The sequence below is a fragment of the Pantherophis guttatus genome, chromosome 16, assembly GCF_059756535.1.
Source record: "Pantherophis guttatus breed Tessera chromosome 16, ASM5975653v1, whole genome shotgun sequence".
Lineage (NCBI taxonomy): Eukaryota > Metazoa > Chordata > Lepidosauria > Squamata > Colubridae > Pantherophis > Pantherophis guttatus.
In genome coordinates this window covers 15,654,714-15,674,568 of record NC_142078.1, presented here as the reverse complement: position 1 = coordinate 15,674,568, position 19,855 = coordinate 15,654,714, and the positions used below count along the sequence as shown (strand labels likewise).

Sequence of the window (19,855 nt, the reverse complement as noted above, 5' to 3'; positions counted from 1 at the left end):
CAACTCCGGGAGATGATGGAGCCTTCAAGAGCAATAATCCAAAATAGCTTTCCACGGTCTCCTCGGAATGGGAAGGCAGGAAACGCTACGGAGTCTCTCCTAAGGAGGTAATTTAGCTGGACCAAGAACATAGGTATAGAACACAGAATAAAAGAATCGGAAGGGGCCTTGGAGGTCTTCTGGTCTAACTCATGCAGGAGATCCTCGCAAAGCATCCCTGGCCTGCTCTCGAGTTGCCATAGGCAAGGGGGATGGGAAAACGGCAAAGCAGCATGGCAGCCAAAAACAAAAGCACATCCCAGACACATCTCTCTCAAGGCTGTCTCCCAGGGTCACCCACAGAGGCTGGAGGGGAGTGATCGCTACAACCAGCAAAATTGCTCCATTGGCGAATGTGACTGATGACACACCCTGGGGGGAGGGGGGAAACAGGGTCAAGTCTAGGCCGTAAATTATGTGGAGTCAGAGTTGGCTTCACTTGGAATGACATGAACTTTATTCACTTTATTGATATTAAATTTAAATTAAAATATTAAATTAAAAGTTAAGGGACCTCTAAGGTCCCTTCCAAGTCTTGTTATTCTGGAAGCAAATAAAATACAAGCTTCCCTTGAAGAGAACAAACGGCACAGCTCGCAACCGGCCACATTGAAGCTGTAATCTCTCCGGAGGCTGCCTAAACCAGGCAGAAAACTGTCCGCCTTCCATTTTCACTGCTAAAAACAAATGAGCCAGGCGCACTCAACGGCTCCGTGAGGTTGTCAGGAATGCCGGCTGGCCACGGAGCGTCGTTGCCATGAGGGTAAACGAAACAGCTTCTCCTACATCGCTTGGCCTCAAGCGAACGACTAGGGCGAGAAGCTGAGCTTGGAGACGTCTGATGAAGTTGTCAGCTGCCAGGCTTTCAAGGGATCAGGACGGGCCCAAATTTCAAGATGTCGCGGCTCTTTCCTTTTTATCCTGAAGGTGTGCAGGTTTTAGCCTCCGTCTCGCGCTCGGTTTTTGCAACTTCCCAGCTGTTGGCCCTTGCCTGTCAGATGACACTAAGGACTAGAAACCTGGGCTTAAAAGAAAAAATGAAGGAAGAACGGAAAGTTGACTAGCTCGGTCTAGTCAATTACGCGTCTCTCCGATCCATCCCTCCCCTTCCGTGTCTCGGTGTGCCACCAAATGGGGCCAGCGTTGCCAAAGGCATGTCAATAGCACCTCCGAATCTAAAATCGCTTTCCAGGTTCTCAAATGGCATCTTAGCATATATATACTTAGCGGCCCGTTTTGGATGTAGGTAAGTACAGGGCACGCATGGAGGCTCAGGGAAGGCGAAAAACGGGCCTACCGGAAGTTCGGAAAGGCCGGAAAGGGGCCTGTTTCTGGCCTCCAGTGGGCCTCTGGAGCCTGGGGAGGCCGTTTCGCCCTCCCGGAGGCTCGAAGAAAGCCTCCAAAGCCCGGGGAGGGCAAAAAGTCCCCCCACCCGCCGTGGTGCAGGAGGCCGACTAGGCCATGCCCACCAATCAGGCAGAGAACCTCTTGCTAAAATTTTTGAAGCCCACCCCTTTATTTATTTATTTATTTTTTAAATTCAATTTATATGCCGCCCTTCTCCGGAGACTCAGGGCGGCTTACAATGCGTTAAGCAATAGCCTTCATACTTTTGTATATTTATACAAAGTCAGCTTATTGCCCCCACAATCTGGGTCCTCAATTTTACCCACCTTAGAAAGGATGGAAGGCTGAGTCAACCTTGAGCCTGGTGAGATTCGAACTTACAGTAATCACAGACAGCTGGTGTTAATCACAATGCTATCGGTCTGCTGAGCCACCAGGTCCTTATCCTTCACGCACACACATTTATTTATTTATATTTTAACGGGACAGCCTCTCGGCGTTCTTCCAAAAGGGCTCGCTATCCGAAGGCCCGAAAAGATAAATCCGTAACGGACTTCAAAAACCATGTCGACGCCGCCAGTCGAAAGCACACATCTATAATGAGAACCAGAACGAAAAGCCATCCCGATGCTCCCTTCGCTCCGGTCCGATTTGAAGCTTTTTGTTCGATATCTTTGCTTTCTATAAAGATGGAAGAGCTTTTGACATGTATTGACCTACCTTCTAAAACCTATATAAAACCTTGATATTCATGAGTCGTGCGATGGGCTTCTTTGGGAGAAGGCTGGGAGGAGCTGTCCGTTCCTTGCTGCTGAAATTTGGAGGGTTCTTTTGATACCCTGGCCCACTTAGTTTTCTCCCTCCTCTTAGATATGTTTCCCCCCCCTCCCTCCTTCCCCCAGTAGGTCTAAAGCCTTCCATCATTAATTCAGATGCCTGAGGGTTGAACTCGGGGTTTGACAGTTAACATCTTGCCCTGATTACCAGCCTACTGCCAAGGGCTACTTCTACTTGCTTGGCTTATCATCTCTAAATTCAGCAAAGCGCCAGAGCAGAATATCTGGTTATTCCCACAAAGGTCAGGTTCGTTTAATGTTATTGGGATCCTCCGGGCGGGAAAGGGGAAACCCTTCTTCTTGCTGACCACAAAGTTTGGAAGAGTTCTTTCTTTCATGAAACGCGCTGGGAAATACGGGGATCGGGCCTCTTGGTTAGGGGAGGTTTCTTCCTAAAAAAATGAGGCGGGACTGATGGGTGTTGTAGCTTCAGTACGTCTAGTGAAACCAATCTGGGTGAAATGGGAATGCAGGAATCCATCCAGCAGGAGAAATGAGCAAAGAATTAAGACTGGGCTCTTTGCCGGAGCAACATCTCCTTATTGAAGGAGCTCTCCGTGGTGCTGAACGTGACTCTGAACTTCTTCCATTCGTTGTTTGTTGCACACTTCTTCAGATCTTGCCTACCACCCTTTGTCCGGATCCAAAGAAAATACGCAGGGGACGCTGCAACAGCCGTAAGTGTGAGGATCAGTTTCACTGTAACTTTGAACGGTCACAAAATGAACGGTTGTAAGTCGAGGACTATCTATCTAAAAACATCTTAGTGATTGTTAACAAATCCCTAATAGTCATCTGTAACAAAATCGTGTGCAGCTCAATCTTCACACATCCAAATTTTTTCTTTTCTCTTCTCTCCTCTCCTCTCCTCTCCTCTCCTCTCCTCTCCTCTCCTCTCCTCTCCTCTCCTCTCCTCTCCCCTCCCCTCCTCTCCTCTCCTCTCCTCTCCTCTCCTCTCCTCTCCTCTCCCCTCCCCTCCCCTCTCCTCTCCTCTCCTCTCCTCCCCTCCCCTCCCCTCCCCTCCTCTCCTCTCCTGATCTGTTTTGCCTTGATCGGGTTCTGTTTTGTTCTGCTTTGGTTTGTTCTCTCTGATTTGTTTTGTTTTGTTTAACAATGGTTTGGGGATCAGGTCACCAAGATTCACACCTAACCCACTGCCCCAACCAAACAATTCCAGGCATCGGAAATCTCCAGGAAATGTCCCTTAAGCACGCCAGCTTTAAACATTTAAGGGAAGAAGGCAAAAGATCCAGAACTAATTTTCATTCTAATTCGCTTCGGGCTACATTTGTCCTGAGGTCAATGGGTCATCTTTAGAAGATGTAATAAATCGGCCTCTTTACAAGCTATAAAAAAAAAAAAGCCGTAATTTCAAACTGGTGAGGTTACGAGAGGTCAAGATCGTTGCTCACGGCCTCGTTTGAGAGACAATTTGAGTAGAAACACCGGGGACCTGTCCAGAACATCTTCCCACCTGTGACGGTCTCAAGGGAACGTCTTTTCTAATCCTTTCACCAAGATAAGCCTTCTCGGGAGCTTCATTCCCCCCTAAATGAAAGAGTTGAGTTTGCTTCAGTCCTTTTCCTTTGTGCTTTTTTTCCAAACCAATTTTTTTTTTTTTTTTTTGCCCCTGCATTTTTTGGGGGGGTCTCTCCGTGGGTGGATTTCTCTTATTTTACTTTTTTTTCTCCCCTTTTCTTTCTTGAGTTGAGACTTCTGGAAGATTCCAGCTTTTGAAGACCACTTCTGAAGCCACCCCTCGTCTGGGAAACCGCTTGACGGGGCTGCATGCAAACGATGGTCTCCATTGGAAACCAAGAGTTCAGAAAACCTTCCAACTGCGGTCAACATAACAAGCGCGGGAGATATCTGAGGCCATCATTATTTTCTTAACGCCAACTGCGGCTTTCCTTCACGCGCTGCCTGTGATGCGCAGGTGATAAAACTCGACATCAGCGATGTTAAGGAGAATCGACAAAGCTGAGCAGCTTTTGTCGATTATCTAGCGCCACCTACTGACAGGATAAACTCCCTACAAGGTAAGGCAAAAGGTGGAAGGTAAAATTATAGCGCAGGAAGGGACCTTGGAGATGTTCTAGTCCAACCCCGTGTCTAGGCAGGAAACCCTACACCACTTCAGACAAATGGTTATCCAACATCTTCTTGAAAACCTCCAGTGATGGAGCATTCACAACTTCTAGAGGCAAGTTGTTCCACTGGTTAATTGTTCTCCCTGTCAGGAAATTTCTCCTTAGTTGTAGGCTGGAGAATAAGTCAATTCTCTGTCCCAAAAGAGGCAACTGGACTTCCTTGAGGTGGCTTTGGGCCAATCACCAGGAGATGGTGAGGACTAGTCTCTCCTTAGGCGTGAAAGCAGGCTGAGAGACTTTGGGCCAATCACTAGGAGACGCTGAGTTCCAGTTTCTCCTTAGGCGTGAAAATCAAATGGGTGACTTTGAGCCAGCGCCTGCCTCTCAGCCCAACCCACCTCGCAAGGACGTTGTTGGGAAAATAGGAAGAGAAAAGCGTGTTGGATGTGTTCGCTGCCTTGAGTAGAAATATTAAGGTCAAAACACTAAAGCGTTTTTATGTTATGTAAAAAATGCTTTAGTATTTTTAAGTTATGTATTCAAGGTGGACAGTGATTAATTTTATATATATATATATACACACACACACACACGTATTTATATGTATGGGTGTACATACATACATATATGTATATAGCATGTGTATACGTGTGTTATGTATGTATACACTTTTGAGACCAGGCAACAGAACTTCATTTTTAATATGTATCAGTGTGCCCACAGTAAAAAAATGACAATAAAGGTTATCTGTCTGTCTGTCTATCCATCTATCCTATCATCTATCTATCTATCTATCTATCTATCTACTGTCTGTCTATCTATCTATCTATCTATCTATCTATCTATCTATCTATCTATCCTATTATCTATCTATCCTATTATCTATCTAGCTATCCTATTATCTATCTGTCTGTCTATCTATCTATCTATCTATCTATCTATCTATCTATCTATCTATCTATTATCTCTCTGTCTATCTATCTATCTATTATCTATCTATCTATCTATCTATCTATCTATCTATCCTATTATCTCTCTCTCTCTCTCTCTCTCTCTCTATCATTCTATCTACGGTATCTATCTATCTAAAGGCAAGATACAAATAAAAAAAAAAGCTAGAAAAAAGATCCAGAGCAGTCCATAGAAATATAAACATTCTCTTGACTATCAAATTTTGCCCCCAGAAGGAGAAACACTTTGGCTGTTTCTCCTTCTCTTTCAGCGAAAAAACCCTCTTAACAATTCCCACGAGGGAGAGAGAGAGAAAAAATTGTGAAAAGTTTTGATGCGACGCTCAGAAGCCAGCATACATCCCAAGTGATATTTCAAAAATATCGTCAGAGGGGAGCCAAAGGCCCCTCTTGAAAACGCATTCAAAAAATGGGCCGTTTTTTTTTTTAAGAGCCCCTAATAAATTGCCAATTTTTTCCCCCTTCGCTGAAGATCCCACCCAACCCAACCTTCAAGGCAGAAAGACCTCAATAGACAGGTAAACAGAACTTGAGGAAATAAAAGGAAACACCTTTATTTGCTCCGATTTTGGATTCTGCATAGGGCTGTTTAGGTGAGTGAATATATTAAAAGAGAGAGAGAGAGAGAGAAAGAAAGAGAGGGGGGGGGAAGAAGCATTTTTCCCTCCAGTCTACCATCTCTCTCTCTCTCTCACACACACACACAAGTGAGGAAGTATGACTACCCAACCCTTACAGCTTGTGAAAAATTAAACTCGACGGATTCAAACTGTCCTATTTCCACATCAAAAGGGAAGGCGCGCTGAGCTCTTCCCAAGTTATCTTCAAACGCCAGCACCCTAGAAAGTTTCATGAAAAAAAGAAAGAGGAAAAAAGAGAGAGAGAGAGAGAAATAGAGAGAGAGAGAGAGAAAGATGGGGGAGAAGAGAGAGCCTGGAGCTCCCCTAAGCCCTGCGCCCCTTACCAAAGCCTCCGCCGTCTCTCTTTCTTTCTCTTTCTCTCTTTCACCTAATTATACCCTTGTGAGTTTATTAATCAACTTGTAAATTATTTAGCAAGTAGCCACGCGCTACTACAAACACACGGTGTAGGAGGACCAGTGGAGGAGTGGGGGGGGAAACACAGCTAATGTCCCCAAGGATTTCTTAGCGATGTTGAGCCAGCGTGTGGTTTTATTTATCAAATAAAGAAGAAATAAAACCCAATCTTACCTCTCAGACAGGGAAATTTACCTAGCCTTTCAACTCCTGGAGAGGCTGGGTAAGTTATGTCTTCTCGAACCCCTTATATATATTGAAAATAATAAAATGAAGCCGAGGAAAAGAGAGTGGGGGGAAAAAATTTGCTCTCGGTTAGAGACCTTTTAGAGATTAAGGTGGGGGTAGATGTTGAGGGTGAACCAAGGAAGCGATCCCAAATCTCCCTGGTAGATCCCAAATCAAGGAGAACGAAAGGAAATGAAAAGACGCCTTTCGGATCAAAGGAATCGTCCCGTTTCTTTCTTGTTTGCGGTATGATTCCCAAAGCCTCCCCATCCTGTTTCTGCTCACTTTCTCCAGCCACGAGTCTAATTTTTTTTTTTTTAACTCCTGGTGGGAGAAAATTCAAATAGGATTCCTTCTTAAAGGAAAAGCAAAGCAGAACCTTGGTGAAAATGAAAACGCTCTTGGTTTTTTTTTATTTTAGCGCAAAAAGCAAGAGCAAGAAACGTAAGAATTTGGAGCGGAGAGAAGGCTGGGGTTTTGTTGGTTTTTTTTTTTTTTTAATTTAATTTAATTTATCGCATTTCTATGCCGCCCAACTCCCAAGGGACTCTTTTTTGTTCCTTCTCTGCCAAACGAGAACAGCAAGGGAAGGATCAGCTGTGCCGCATGATTTAGATTAGCTAGAAAGCAGGATTTCCTGCTTTTTAGCGAATCTAAATCGCGCGGCACAGCTGATCGTCGGAAATACCGGTTCGCACGAATCAGTAGCATTTTTTTACTACCAGTTCACGCGAACCGGTGTAAACTGGCAGCATTTCACCCCTGCTTATAGGGACCTGTCCCCAGGAACAAACATGGCAAGGTATCATAATTCAATTTTCTTTCATCTTTTCCCAAAAATCCGAGGCATACATACTTCCACAAATCTGTCACCCTTCTCCTTACCTGGCCATCCTCCATCAAGGTATGGCTTAATGAACTGGCCAAGTTTGGTATCGCTGGTAGCGGCTTCCTTAAGCATTTGCCCGCAGCAAACTGAGGAAAAGGAGAAATGGGAAAAAGACAAGGTTAATTTTTTAAAAGGTGAACAAACAAAAAGAAAGAGGGAGTGAGGAAGGCTAGACGAGAAAAGGGGAGCTCAGCCGAGAAGAAGCAGAGATAGAAAAAGAAGATTAATTTAGAAAATGGGGAGGAAAGAAACTCCCTAAAGTCAAACGGAGGTGATTTCACCCTTCTGTGGACTGTTCAAATGTCAAAGCCAAGATAGGAGAAGACATCTAAAGTAGCATCCCAGGAGTTTTGAGTGCTTGGGGAGAACTTTCCCTCCCAACAAATCTCAGATCTTCTTCTACAACAGTGATGGCGAAACTTTTCGGCACTCAGTGCCCAAACTGGAACTCGCATGCATGTATGAGCGCACGTGATTTACCGGAGCGCCGGAAATCCGAAGACCAGCTGGCCAGTGCACACATGCCTGGTTTTTGGCCATTTTTGGGGCCATTTTAGGCTGTTTTTTGGGCTGTTTTTAGGCTGTTTTTTGGGTCAAAAATGGTCTGGGAAACAGCCGGAAAACAGCTTGGAAAATGGCCTGTTTTTTGGCTGTTTTTTGGGCCATTTTTCAGCCTGTTTTCTGGTGCTCCAGTACTGGCAGAGTCCAGCTGGTCGGCCCGCTGGAAACCAGAAGTGCGTATGGTAGCGATGGCACACATGCCCACGGAAAGGGTTCTGCGTGCCATCTCTGGGTTCTAGAGTAATTCTTTCTCAAATATATTTTTTAACTGTGTTTTAATATTTGTATTTGATGTTTTTATTTGGCTGTTCACCGCCCTGAGTCCTCAGGGAGAAGGGCGGTATACAAATTCAAAAATAAATAAATAAATAAATAAATAAATAAATAAATAAATAAATAAATTCCCTGGGACAGCATGCAACTCACTTATAACAAGAATCTTATAACAAGAATGGAAATTGTGGTCAGAAATCGAGGACTATCCCTACAGGGGGTGGGTGGGTGGGGAAATGCACAAAGGAAACAAAGAAGAATATTTACGGAGCACGAACCGTTGATGAGCCCGTATTTCTGAGCTAGCAAGGCCGCCTGCAAACTTTTTCCGGATCCTGGAGGCCCACAGAGAAGAATCCGGGGTGAGAAGGGAGTGTTTGTCTGAGGCGGTTGTTTAACGTGCGACAGAACTATTAAAAAAAGAAAGAAAAAAGCAGAAAGTGATGCTGGCAATGACATAAGGGCAATGATTTTCCATTTTTGAACACAGGGATGGAGTTTGGCTCTCTCTTGCCTGCAAAGAATGTCATGCTCAACATTACAAATGTAGTACTGTTACTCATTTTTACAGTGGCAGAAACAGAATTACAAATTATCCATTCTTTTCTGCTGACGTTTGCAAAGATCCTACAACAGGCAAAGCCCTCTTAACAACAGATAATTCTTACAGTGATCTAACAGGCAGTTCCTCTAACATCGGGACCAGTGGTGAAATTCAAATTTTTTTACTACCGGTTCTGTGGGCGTGGCTTGGTGGGCGTGGCAGGGGAAGGATACTGCAAAATCCCCATTCCCTCCCCACTCTGGGACCAGCCAGAGGTGGTATTTGCCGGTTCTCCGAACTACTCAAAATTTCCGCTACCGGTTCTCCAGAACCTGTCAGAACCTGCTGGATTTCACCCCGATCAGGACCATATAAGAGCCGAGGTAGTGCAGTGGTTAGAGTGCAGTACTGCAGGCTACTTTTGCTGTCTGCCGGTTGCCTGCAATTTGGCCGTTCGAATCTCGCCAGGCTGAAGGTTGACTCAGCCTTCCGTCCTTCCGAGGTGGGTAAAATGAGGACCAAGATAGTTGGGGGCGAGAGGCTGATTTTGTAAACTTTAATTTAATTAATTTAATTTAATTTATCGCATTTCGATGCCGCCCAACTCCCAAGGGACTCTGGGCGGCTAAACCGCTTAGAGACGGCTATAAAAGCACTGTAAAGCGGTATATAAGTCTAAGGGTTATTGCTACTGCTATAATGCTGATCAGTCATTGCTGGGAGTACAGATGATGCTAAAGGCTGGTGTTCTGTTTGCAGCAGTTCAGTGGGGAAGGGTTGGGAGGCTAGTAAGACATAGGACATAGCGGGGCATGGAGGCAAGCTAATACATTGGGGTCCTTGGCACTCTCTGAGCTGGGTTGTTTTCTTGCAGACGTTTAATGACCCAACGAGTTAACATCATCAGTGCTAGAAGGGAGTGGAGTTTGGGAGGAGGAGGAGGAGGAGGAGGAGGAGGAGGAGTGTGGGGTCCTTGGTGCTTTCTGAGCTTGGTGGTTTCCTAGCAGATATTTCATGACCCAGATAGCATCAGTGCTGGAATGGAGTGCGGGGTTGTCCTCTTGTTTATATACAGATAAGCAGTTATTAACACCAGACAAACAATCAAGCAGAAAACAATACCCTACCCAAGGACCTTCCAAGGAGCAGTAGTTTGCCCTATCAGTATTGGTGGGAGTGTTCTTGGTGGCTTCTTGATTAGGTTGTTGTTTACTGTTAGCTTGTTTGTAGTTCCTTCACTGGAATACTGTTTACTGCTTGATTGTTGGTCTAATATATTAATTAATATCTCTGCTTATCTGGGAGTTGATTTCTGGGGATACTTACCTAATACATATCAGGAACCTGTTCCCTATCCCATTACATAAATGATCACTTCAGAGGCTCCCAATTCATTGCTATAACAGTAACAGAGTTGGAAGGGATCTAGTCCAACCCCCTGCTCAGGCAGGAGACCTGTACTAGGGATTTGAACCGCCGAACTGCCGACCTTTCCAATCGACAAGCTCAGCATCTTAACCACTTGAGCCACCTAGCCAGGCACTGCATCCCTTACTGCTGAAGGAAACTTGCTGAAGTTTTCAAATTTACAGATACTCCAAACCCTAGTTGCTCCTAGTTTAAGAGCACAAGTTGAACCCCAAGTAAACATCAGCTACAACAGACCCAGCTTATGTCTCTTCTTCCCCAAACCGGCATATCCAAGATACAAAGATATCGGGCTAACCAGCCTGCTTACAAATGACGCTTAATTTGCAGTAAATAACCAAGTTAATTAGGAGTAATGATCCCCTAGACTCCACTTCTAATTATTCTTTAAAAAAAAAAAAAAGGAAAGAAAGAAAGAAAGAATTTAGATGCCTCCGCTGGAGAGAGAAAAAAAAAAGGAAGAAAGAAAGAGGGAGGGAGGTTTGTTTATTTTTTATCATTCCAATTTTCAATTTCTCTCACTGCATTATTAATTAACGATAATTAATATTCAGGCCGCGCGCCTGCATTTGCAATCTGAGGCATGAATTGTTTATGAACGATGATGTGAACTTTTAAATTTAATTAAGTAATTTAGAGGTAATTAATTTGTAAACTCCAAATATAAACTTCGGCTGGCTTGTTTAACTTAAAAAAAAATAGAGAGAGAGAGGCCTTGAAATCGGCGAGAGGCCTTTTTTTTCCGAAACGCATAAACACGAGAGTGAAGTTGTGTAAAGAGGCCATCAGCGCCCGACGGCTGAGAATGTAGCGATTACTTTTTAAAAAAAAAAAAAAAGGCTGACTTTACAGCAAACGATTTCTCCCGTTTTCTTATTGAAGAGCCGAAGCAAAAGGAAACGAGCCGTGCTCAAAGCCAAAAACTGGTGGTGAAATTGCAAATCCCAGGAGTGGGATTTGAACCCCCAAATCCCACTCCTGGCTGGCCCCGCCCACCCCACCCCTCCCCTCCTAGGAGTCCCCACGCAGCCTGTTTTGGATGCAGGTAAGTGCAGGGCGTCCACGGATGCTCGGGGAGGGTGAAAAATGGTCCTACTGGTTCCAGAGCCTGGGGAGGCCGTTTTCGCCCTCCTGGAGGCTCGAGAAAAGCCTCCGGAGCCTGGGGAGGTCAAAAATGCCCCCCCACCCTGCCGTGGTGCAAGAGGCCAACTAGGCCACGCCCACCATGGCCACGCCCACACAGCAACTGAGCAGAGAACCCCTTGCTAAAAAATTTTGAAGCTCACTCCCTGGGTGCGTCCAACCCTGTTCCTACCTTGCCAGAAGGCATCTGCACAGGGTTGATCGGCATTGATTAACTTGATGGATTTCCCAAAGGACTGGACTATTCCTGGGAAGTTCCGGTGATATCCCAGCAGCCTCTGAGAGGTCTCCTTTTCAGATATGCCTTTAGGTGCCTTCAAACGCCAACGGATGCTGTCGTCGGTGGGCCAATCAAAAGTCGTATGATACACCTCTGGGATAAAGACCATACGTGAGTCAGGTTTGACTTAAAAAGCTTGAAACAATATTTAACCATCTTATTCTTGGAGAACATTTGGAAGAGGAGTTTCATGGAGCATCTGAGATACAGCATAACAACGGGGATCTGTCTCTCTACTCGTCCCTCTACCATGGTTATCTCTCAGTGTTCTGGATGATAGAATAGAATAGAATTTTTTATCGGCCAAGTGTGATTGGACACACAAGGAATTTGTCTTGGTGCATACGCTCTCAGTGTACATAAAAGAAAAGATACGTTCAACAAGAATCATAAAGTACAACACTTAATGATAGTCGTAGGGTACAAATGATACAAGCAACAAAATTACAGTCATACAGTCATAAGTGGAAGGAGATGGGTGGTGGGAACGATGAGAAGATTAAGATTAAAGATTAAAAAAAGAGCCTTGGTGGCGCAGCGGACTAAACTGCTGTTAAAGTAGCACTTAGCTGCCAGCTGCCTGCAATTACTGCAAGTTCAAATCTCACCAGGCTCAAGGTTGACTCAGCCTTCCATCCTTTCGAGGTAGGTAAAATGAGGACCCGGATTGTGGGGGCAATAAGCTGACTTTGTATATAAAAAAAGAACACCGCTTGGGGGGGGGGGAAGCCCTACTAAGCAGGTATATACAAAAGTATGAAGGCTATTGCTTAATGCATTGTAAGCCACCCTGAGTCTCCGGAGAAGGGCGGCATATAAATCGAACCAATAAATAAATGAATGAATGAATGAATGAATGAATGAATGAATAAATAATAGTAGTGCAGACTTAGTGAATAGTTTGACTAAGTCTGCACTACTATTAATCTTCTCCAGTCCGCGGATCTAATCATTGCAGACTCTACAAGCTTTAACGGATAATATCTGGAGGGCATTAGGCAGCCAATTCTGCTTCAGAGAGGTTCAGAATGAGAAGGGATGAAAGATGGATGCATGAGAAGAATGAGTAGGGATGACATGATAGCAGTCTTCCAATATCTCAGGGGCTGCCCCAAATAAGAGGGAGCCAAGCTATTCTCCAAAGCACCTGAGGGCAGGACGAGAAGCAACGGGTGGAAACTAATCAAAGAGAGAAGCAGCCTAGAACTAAGGAGAAATTAACAATTAATCAGGGGAAAAGATTTAGCTCCCAAAGTTGGGAGAGTTCCATCACTGGAGGCATTTAAGAAGAGATTGGTCAACCATTTGTCTGGAAGGGATGGCAAACCTTTTCGACACCGAGTGCCCAAATCGGAATATGCATGCAGGTGCGTGCATATGCGCACGCTGGAGTACCGGAAATTTCAGACCATCTGGCCGGCGTGCACATGCCTGTTTTTTGGCTGTTTTGGGGGCCATTTTCAGGCCTTTTCCCAGCCATTTTCAGACTGTTTTCCAGGCCAAAAATTATCTTGAAAACAGCCGGAAAACAGGCCGAAAAATGGCCTGATTTTTGGCCGTTTTCTGGCTCTCCAGCACCCGGAAAGCAGAAAAGCAGCTGTGCGTGTGCCCACAGAGAGGGTTCTGTGTGCTACTTCTGGCATGCGTGCCATAGGTTCGCCATCACGGGTATTGGGTTTCCTGCTTGAGCAGGGGGTTGGACTAGAAGACCTCCGAGGTCCCTTCCACCAACTCTGTTATTCTGTAAACTCAGATGTTTGCTCCCTTTCTTTTACTGTTCGGTTAATCTTGGTATTTGTCCAGAATGATATAAGGTCTCCTGCTTGAGGCAGGGGATGGACTAGAAGACCTCCGAGGTCCCTTCCAACTCTTATTTTCCTGTTATAAAAATACCACCCAACTGTGGATTTTGAAGTCTAGCAAAAACAAACCCAAAACCCAGATCTCAGCCACCTCACCAGAACCGTCGGGAGGGCAGGGCTGCGTGACGGTATGAGAAAGGGGGAGATTGACAAAATCTGTTCTCCAAACTTCTGAGAGGACCAGGATAATTTTCAAGATCAGACAGTGAAACTTGGGCCCCAAAGTTTTTCATTGGCCGTCGTGGATTTCCGGTTTTTGCAGAACCGCGACGACCGTCGACAGTGAAAATCCCCGACCCTCGAGAGATGTACCTCCGGTGATTTCGTCCACTCTCTTTCCCAAATTCCGCTCAATCAGCACGATGTCGGGAGCGTACAGCACCACTGGGAAAAAAAATAATTTGAGGAAATCGTTACCAATGCAGGGCTGAAAATTGGGATGTTGTCGTTTTTTGTTTTTTTTTACCCCCGTTGTGGTCCGCCAGCAGCCTGCGGAGCTGGCAGAGGAGTCGGACAGCGATGAGGCTGGGGAGGAACATGGGCCAGTCCTGGAGTCTGGGGAAGGCCCGGAGGAGGGCTCTGCGTCGGAGGCAGAGATGGGGCCAGGGCCATCTGGGAGTGATGCACGGACTCCGGAGCCCCCAGAGTCAGACAGCAGAGAGACAGCAGAGGAACGTTAACCTCTGAACAGAAACTTTTTGGGCTCAAAACTGCGGTCATAAGCCGAGGACTACCTGTAAATCGCAGCACATGTACAGCAGCCAGGGTTCAAAGTTATTGGCTATGAACTAGGAAGCGTTCAAAGAGAATTTGAGAAGGCGAAGTCCGTACCGACATGTCTAGGAATGATACCCCGCACTTGTAAGCACTTGGCAAGTTCTCGGCTGTCAGGGAAGCCTTCGAGAATCCAGCCCTGGAGGATAAGACAGGCAAAATTAATCTCTCGCGCTAAAGAGCATGGGCGCGAAACACGACAGGGGAGCAGGGAGGGCTTCCTGCTTTCAGAGGAGACAAGTCTGGGTTCTCATTAACGTCCCACAGGTGGAAGCCAAGCACTGACCCAGTGGATGAGTCTGGGAAGAGGCTTCGGTCTCAGCAGGAGATTCTTTGAGACCCTCAGGGGTTCTCTCCGCCAGAACAGAAGGCTAGCTGGTCGACAAGAGGAGAAGCCCCACCACTCTCAAAGGTCTGGTCAGGCAGGCAGGCAGGCAGAGAAATAGACAGATGATATAGATTAAGTAGGGAGGGAGGGAGGAAGAGAGAGAAAGAGAGATGAAATAGATGGATGGATGGATGGATGGATGGTAGGTAGGTAGATGAGAGCAAGAGTTTAGATAGGTAGGTAGGTAGACACAGGATAGATAGATACATACATACATAGATAGATAGACAGACAGACAGATGGAGAGAGGGAGATTAGGTAGGTAGGTAGATTCTGATAAGAGATAGATAGATAGATAGATAGATAGATAGATAGATAGATAGATAGATAGACAGACAGACAGACAGACAGATGGAGAGAGAGAGATTAGGTAGGTAGGTAGACTCTGATAAGAGATAGATAGATAGATAGATAGATAGATAGATAGATAGATAGATAGACAGACAGATGGAGAGAGAGAGATTAAGTAGGTAGGTAGATTCTGATAAGAGATAGATAGATAGATAGATAGATAGATAGATAGATAGATAGATAGATAGATAGACAGACAGATGGAGAGAGAGAGATTAAGTAGGTAGGTAGATTCTGATAAGAGATAGATAGATAGATAGATAGATAGATAGATAGATAGATAGATAGATAGATAGACAGACAGATGGAGAGAGAGAGATTAGGTAGGTAGGTAGACTCTGATAATAGATAGATAGATAGATAGATAGATAGATAGATAGATAGATAGATAGATAGATAGACAGACAGACAGACAGACAGATGGAGAGAGAGAGATTGGGTAGGTAGGTAGACTGAGATAAGATGTAGATAGATAGATAGATAGATAGATAGATAGATAGAGAGAGAGAGAGAGAGAGAGAGAGAGAGAGAGAGAGAGAGAGTGACTGACAGACAGACAGACTGACAGACAGACAGATGGAGAGAAAGAGATTAGGTAGGTAGACTCAGATAAGATGTAGATAGATAAGTTTAAGTTTTATTAAATTTCTATTAAATTTAGATAGATAGATAGATAGATAGATAGATAGATAGATAGATAGATATAGATAGATAGATACAGTAGATAGACAGACAATTAGAACAAAGGCGGGAGGGAAGGAAGGAAAGGAAAGAAGGAGGAAGGGAAGGAAGGAAAGGAAGGAAGGAAGGAAGGAAGGAAGGAAGGAAGGAAGGGAAGGAAGGAAAGAAGGAAGGAAGGAAGGAAGGAAGGAAGGAAGGAAGGAAGGAAGGAAGGAAGGACGGCGTGGAGGGAATAGAAGGTAGCTTGACAAACAACTTGTCTATAATTAAGCCTATTTCAAAGTGCAGGGCTAATGCATTATAAATAAGCCCCTCTAGAACGGATATATGGGTCACTCTCTCCCTCTCCCACCCCGCCAAGGTTCCTCCGTGCCGAGAGCCCGGCCTATCCCTAATTAGACTACATTATCCACCGGCTTGACACTTCAGTCAAACGTCCACCGCCAAGGTGCCCCGCTCGCTCGGCTTGGCGCAGGTTTATTGATATTCCGCTGGGCTCCCTCGGCCGAACCTCCACCCACCCCTCACCCTCCCCACTCCCAGCGGCCGGCTTCTGTTTTATCCCACATCAAAAGGGCTGTATGCTCAGGGCACTCCTCGCCCGCCTGCCCCCCCCCCCCACCGCTGGCTGCCTGCCCGCCTGGCGCAGAGCTGGAGGTCTGAAACAGCTGCGAGCAGAAATGGTATCACAGGAGGGACCACTTCCAACAGATGTTGGAGAGGGGAGGGGGAGGAAGGAGAGGAGGAGGAGGAGGAGGAGAGGAAGGGACGGGGAGGGGGGCAAGAGAAAGGGAACAGCAGGATGGGGAAGGAGCCAACCTGAGTTATATATCATGGCTCCCCCGTGGCTCGCCATTAAGGAGACATTCGTAGCATCTTCAGATGCCCAAGATTTCCATCGGGAGGGAGCAGTGGGGCAGGAGCCCCTTCTACAGGTAGTCCTCGACTTACGACCGCAAGCATTTCTGCGGCTGAGCGAGACGTTTGTTAAGTGAGTTTCGCTCTGTTCTATGACCTTTCTTCGCCCTGTTCTACGACCTTCCTTCGCCCCGTTCTACAACCTTTCTTGCTCTTGTGGTTAAGGGAATTCCCGCAGCGGTGAAGTTAGCAAGAGGGTCGTTAAGTGAATCCAGCTTCTTCCCCCCCCAACCCCCCATCGACTTGGCTTCTAAGAAGGTCGCAAAAGGGGAATCATGTGACACCCTCCCCCCTGCCCGGGACACTGTGACCGTCGTAAGCATGAATCGATCGCGAATTGTCTGAATTTTGATCGCGGGACTGCGGGGTGGGGTGCTGCCAACTGGGTCATACTGTAAGTCACTTTTTTCAGTGCCGCTGTAACTCCGAAGCGCCACTAAACAAACCGTTGTAAGTCGAGGACTATCTGTACGATATATCCTGCCTTTGCCTGCCATTTTAGCTCCTTGGTCTAGTTCAAAACCAAGCTTTTTCTTGGCGCCTATCGATTTATTTTGCTGAGCCGCGGAGAAGGAAGAACTGTAACGCCGCAAAGTTGCCGAAACCTTTGGCCCCGCGAGCTGCCAGCCGCAGGACTTAATGCCCGTGGCCCTTGTGCTGCCAGACACACTACACACACCGTTGTGTATCGCTCGCGATTCTAGCGGCATTTGCATTAGGGGGAACCAGCCGTCCAGGGTCCTGAGAGCCCCATCGATCAATACAAAAGGGCTCGTAGGAGCTTCCAAGCGACAGCGTTAAAACCCCAGAGTGTCACAACAACGGCGCACGAAAGCCAACAACAACGGGCAAGAGGTGGTGGGACAGAAAGCCGGGCAATTAAGGCCGGCTGAATGACACCGGGAGGAGAAATAAAAAGAGAAAAAAGCGAAAGGAAACAATATAGCCTGCAGGCCCAGTTCACACAATCTTTGGACATTTTTCTTCCGGGCGGTAATATTATACACCGAGCTGTCTTCCATAAGCCGCAGTTGCCGTAAATCTGGCTGGAGGTTGTAGGGAAACCAAGATTTCCTTCCCGCTTTTAAGCAACTTGGCTTTCCCCCTTGGGTTGGAATTGAACGCGGAGGGGTGGGGGGGCGGCTTGCCGGTCATTGTGGACACTGAATCTCGGGATCTGTGGTGATTCTTTTCCCTTGCAGAATAGATCCAGAATAGATTTGTTAGCCCACCTCGATTTTCAGGGTTGTTCTGGACCTCACTTCGGTGTTGCTAATATATCACCTCGGTGTGACAGGATTGAGCTTGGAAGTGATTTTGTTTTAAGCACATAGAATAATTGAGAGGGTCGGAAGCAGGGGTGAAATGTTCCCGGTTCGGACCGGATCGCCCGATCCGGTAGCGATGGAGGCAGGTGGTTCAGAGAACCGGTAGCAAACATCCCTGCACCCCCTCCCACCATGCCCAGCTGAGCCGCACAATCATCAGAGGCTTTTTTTTTTTTGTTACTTTTAAAAGCATTTTTTCTACAACCTCTTCGGCCGAAAAAATGCTTTTAAAAGTTTTTTTTAAAAAGCCTTTTATTTTTTATTTTATTTGATTTGTATACCGCCCATCTCCAGCAGGACTCAGGGCGGTGAACAGCCGAGATAAAACAGAGCATACAAAATTTAAAAAACAGTTTAAAAGGTAAGTAAATAATGATGATCGCGTGGCTCAGCCGGGATCGTCAAAGGCTTTTAAAAGAAAAAAAAAACAACCCTTTTTTTCTTTTAAATGCCTCCGACGATCCAAGCTGAGTTGCCTGATGGTCAGAGGCATTTAAAAGAAAAAGGAAAAAAAAAAGCCTCTGCCGATCAGGCAACACAGCTGGGATCGTCAGAGCCTTTTGAAAGCATTTTTTTTTTTTTACAACCTCTTCGCCCGAAGAGGTTGTAGAAAAAATGCTTTTAAAAGTAAAAAAAGAAAAATTGGGCACGCCCACCCAGTCACATTACCCCCACTCCCACCAAGCCACGCCCACAGACCCGGTAGTAACAAATTTTAGATTTCACCCCTGGTTGGAAGGGACCTTGGAGGTCTTCTAGTCAAGCATCCTTCTGGACGAATGACTGTCCAAACTCTTCTTGAAGACCTCCAGTGATGGAGCATCCACAGTTTCTAGAGGCAAGCTATTAATTGTTCTGACGGTCAGGAAATTCTTCCTTAGTTCCAGGTTGCTTCTCTCCTTGGTTACTTTCCACCCATCGCTCCTTGTCCTGCCTTCAGGTGCTTTGGAGAATAGCTTGCCCCCCTCTTCTTTGGGGCAGCCCCTGAGATATTGGAATACACTGCTTTCGTGTCTCCCCTAGTTCAAATCTCAGGTCCCCTCTTTGCAAGCTCGCGGTCATACGTACGCTGCAGAGGCAGTCATCAAGCTTCAAGCGCTCCTCAACCAGCTGGGCCCACAGACTTTCAGAGATGTTCTAAAATCATTTGGTAAAGAAAGAGAAGGGACAGGTGAGTTAAAGAGAATTAGACCCGGATTCAATGTCATCGAGAAACATCCCAATCAAGCAACCAGCGAGAACTGTTAATACAGACAGGGCAAGCCCCCCCCCCCATCCCCAGAATATAAAACAAGAGCAAACACCACTCTTTCTAGCACTGATGAGGTTACCAAGTTGGGTGATGAAATGTCTGTAAGAAAATAACCAAGTTCAGAGAGCACCTGGGAACCCACAGACCTCCTCTTCTCTCCCTCCTCCTCCTCCTCCCCCTCCCCTCCCCTCCTCTCCACAAACCACACTCCCTTCTAGCGCTGATGACATTATCTAGTTGGATCATGAAACGTCTGTAAGAAAAGAACCAAGCCCAGAGAGTACCAAGGACCCCACAATCTTCCTCCTCCTTCCAAACCCCACCTTCCTTTCTAGCACTGATGACGCTATCTAACTGGGTGATAAAATGCCCTGCAAGAAAACAACCAAAGTCAGAGAGCGCCAAGAACTCCGATAATCCTCCTACTCCTACTCCCGGCAAACCCCACTTCCCTCTTAGCACTGATGATGGTGCTAAGTTGAACCCCGAGCTACAAATATTCTCTTCGATTGTTAGTCTAGTTTTTGTGTGATCCAGCTTCGGCACGATACATAGGCTGTGCTCCAGAGTTTCATCCGTTTTCATCCGAAGAGACCCATCTACATTAAAGCATCTCCAGCAGGCAACTGTAGGAT

At 46.0% G+C, this 19,855-nt stretch overlaps 1 protein-coding gene across 1 annotated transcript in view; it reads right to left on the bottom strand.

The window, feature by feature from the left end:
• Positions 1-19,855, bottom strand: part of AK8 (adenylate kinase 8) — a 54,675-nt gene that overhangs the window by 18,082 nt on the left and 16,738 nt on the right. Inside the window, exons 5-10 of the mRNA XM_087879984.1 lie at positions 19,037-19,105; positions 14,360-14,441; positions 13,841-13,912; positions 11,559-11,759; positions 8,550-8,681; positions 7,434-7,523 (exon numbers count right to left, since the gene is read on the bottom strand). Coding sequence (XP_087736110.1) covers positions 7,434-7,523; positions 8,550-8,681; positions 11,559-11,759; positions 13,841-13,912; positions 14,360-14,441; positions 19,037-19,105 — 646 coding nt within the window. The remainder of the gene's footprint in view (positions 1-7,433; positions 7,524-8,549; positions 8,682-11,558; positions 11,760-13,840; positions 13,913-14,359; positions 14,442-19,036; positions 19,106-19,855) is intronic.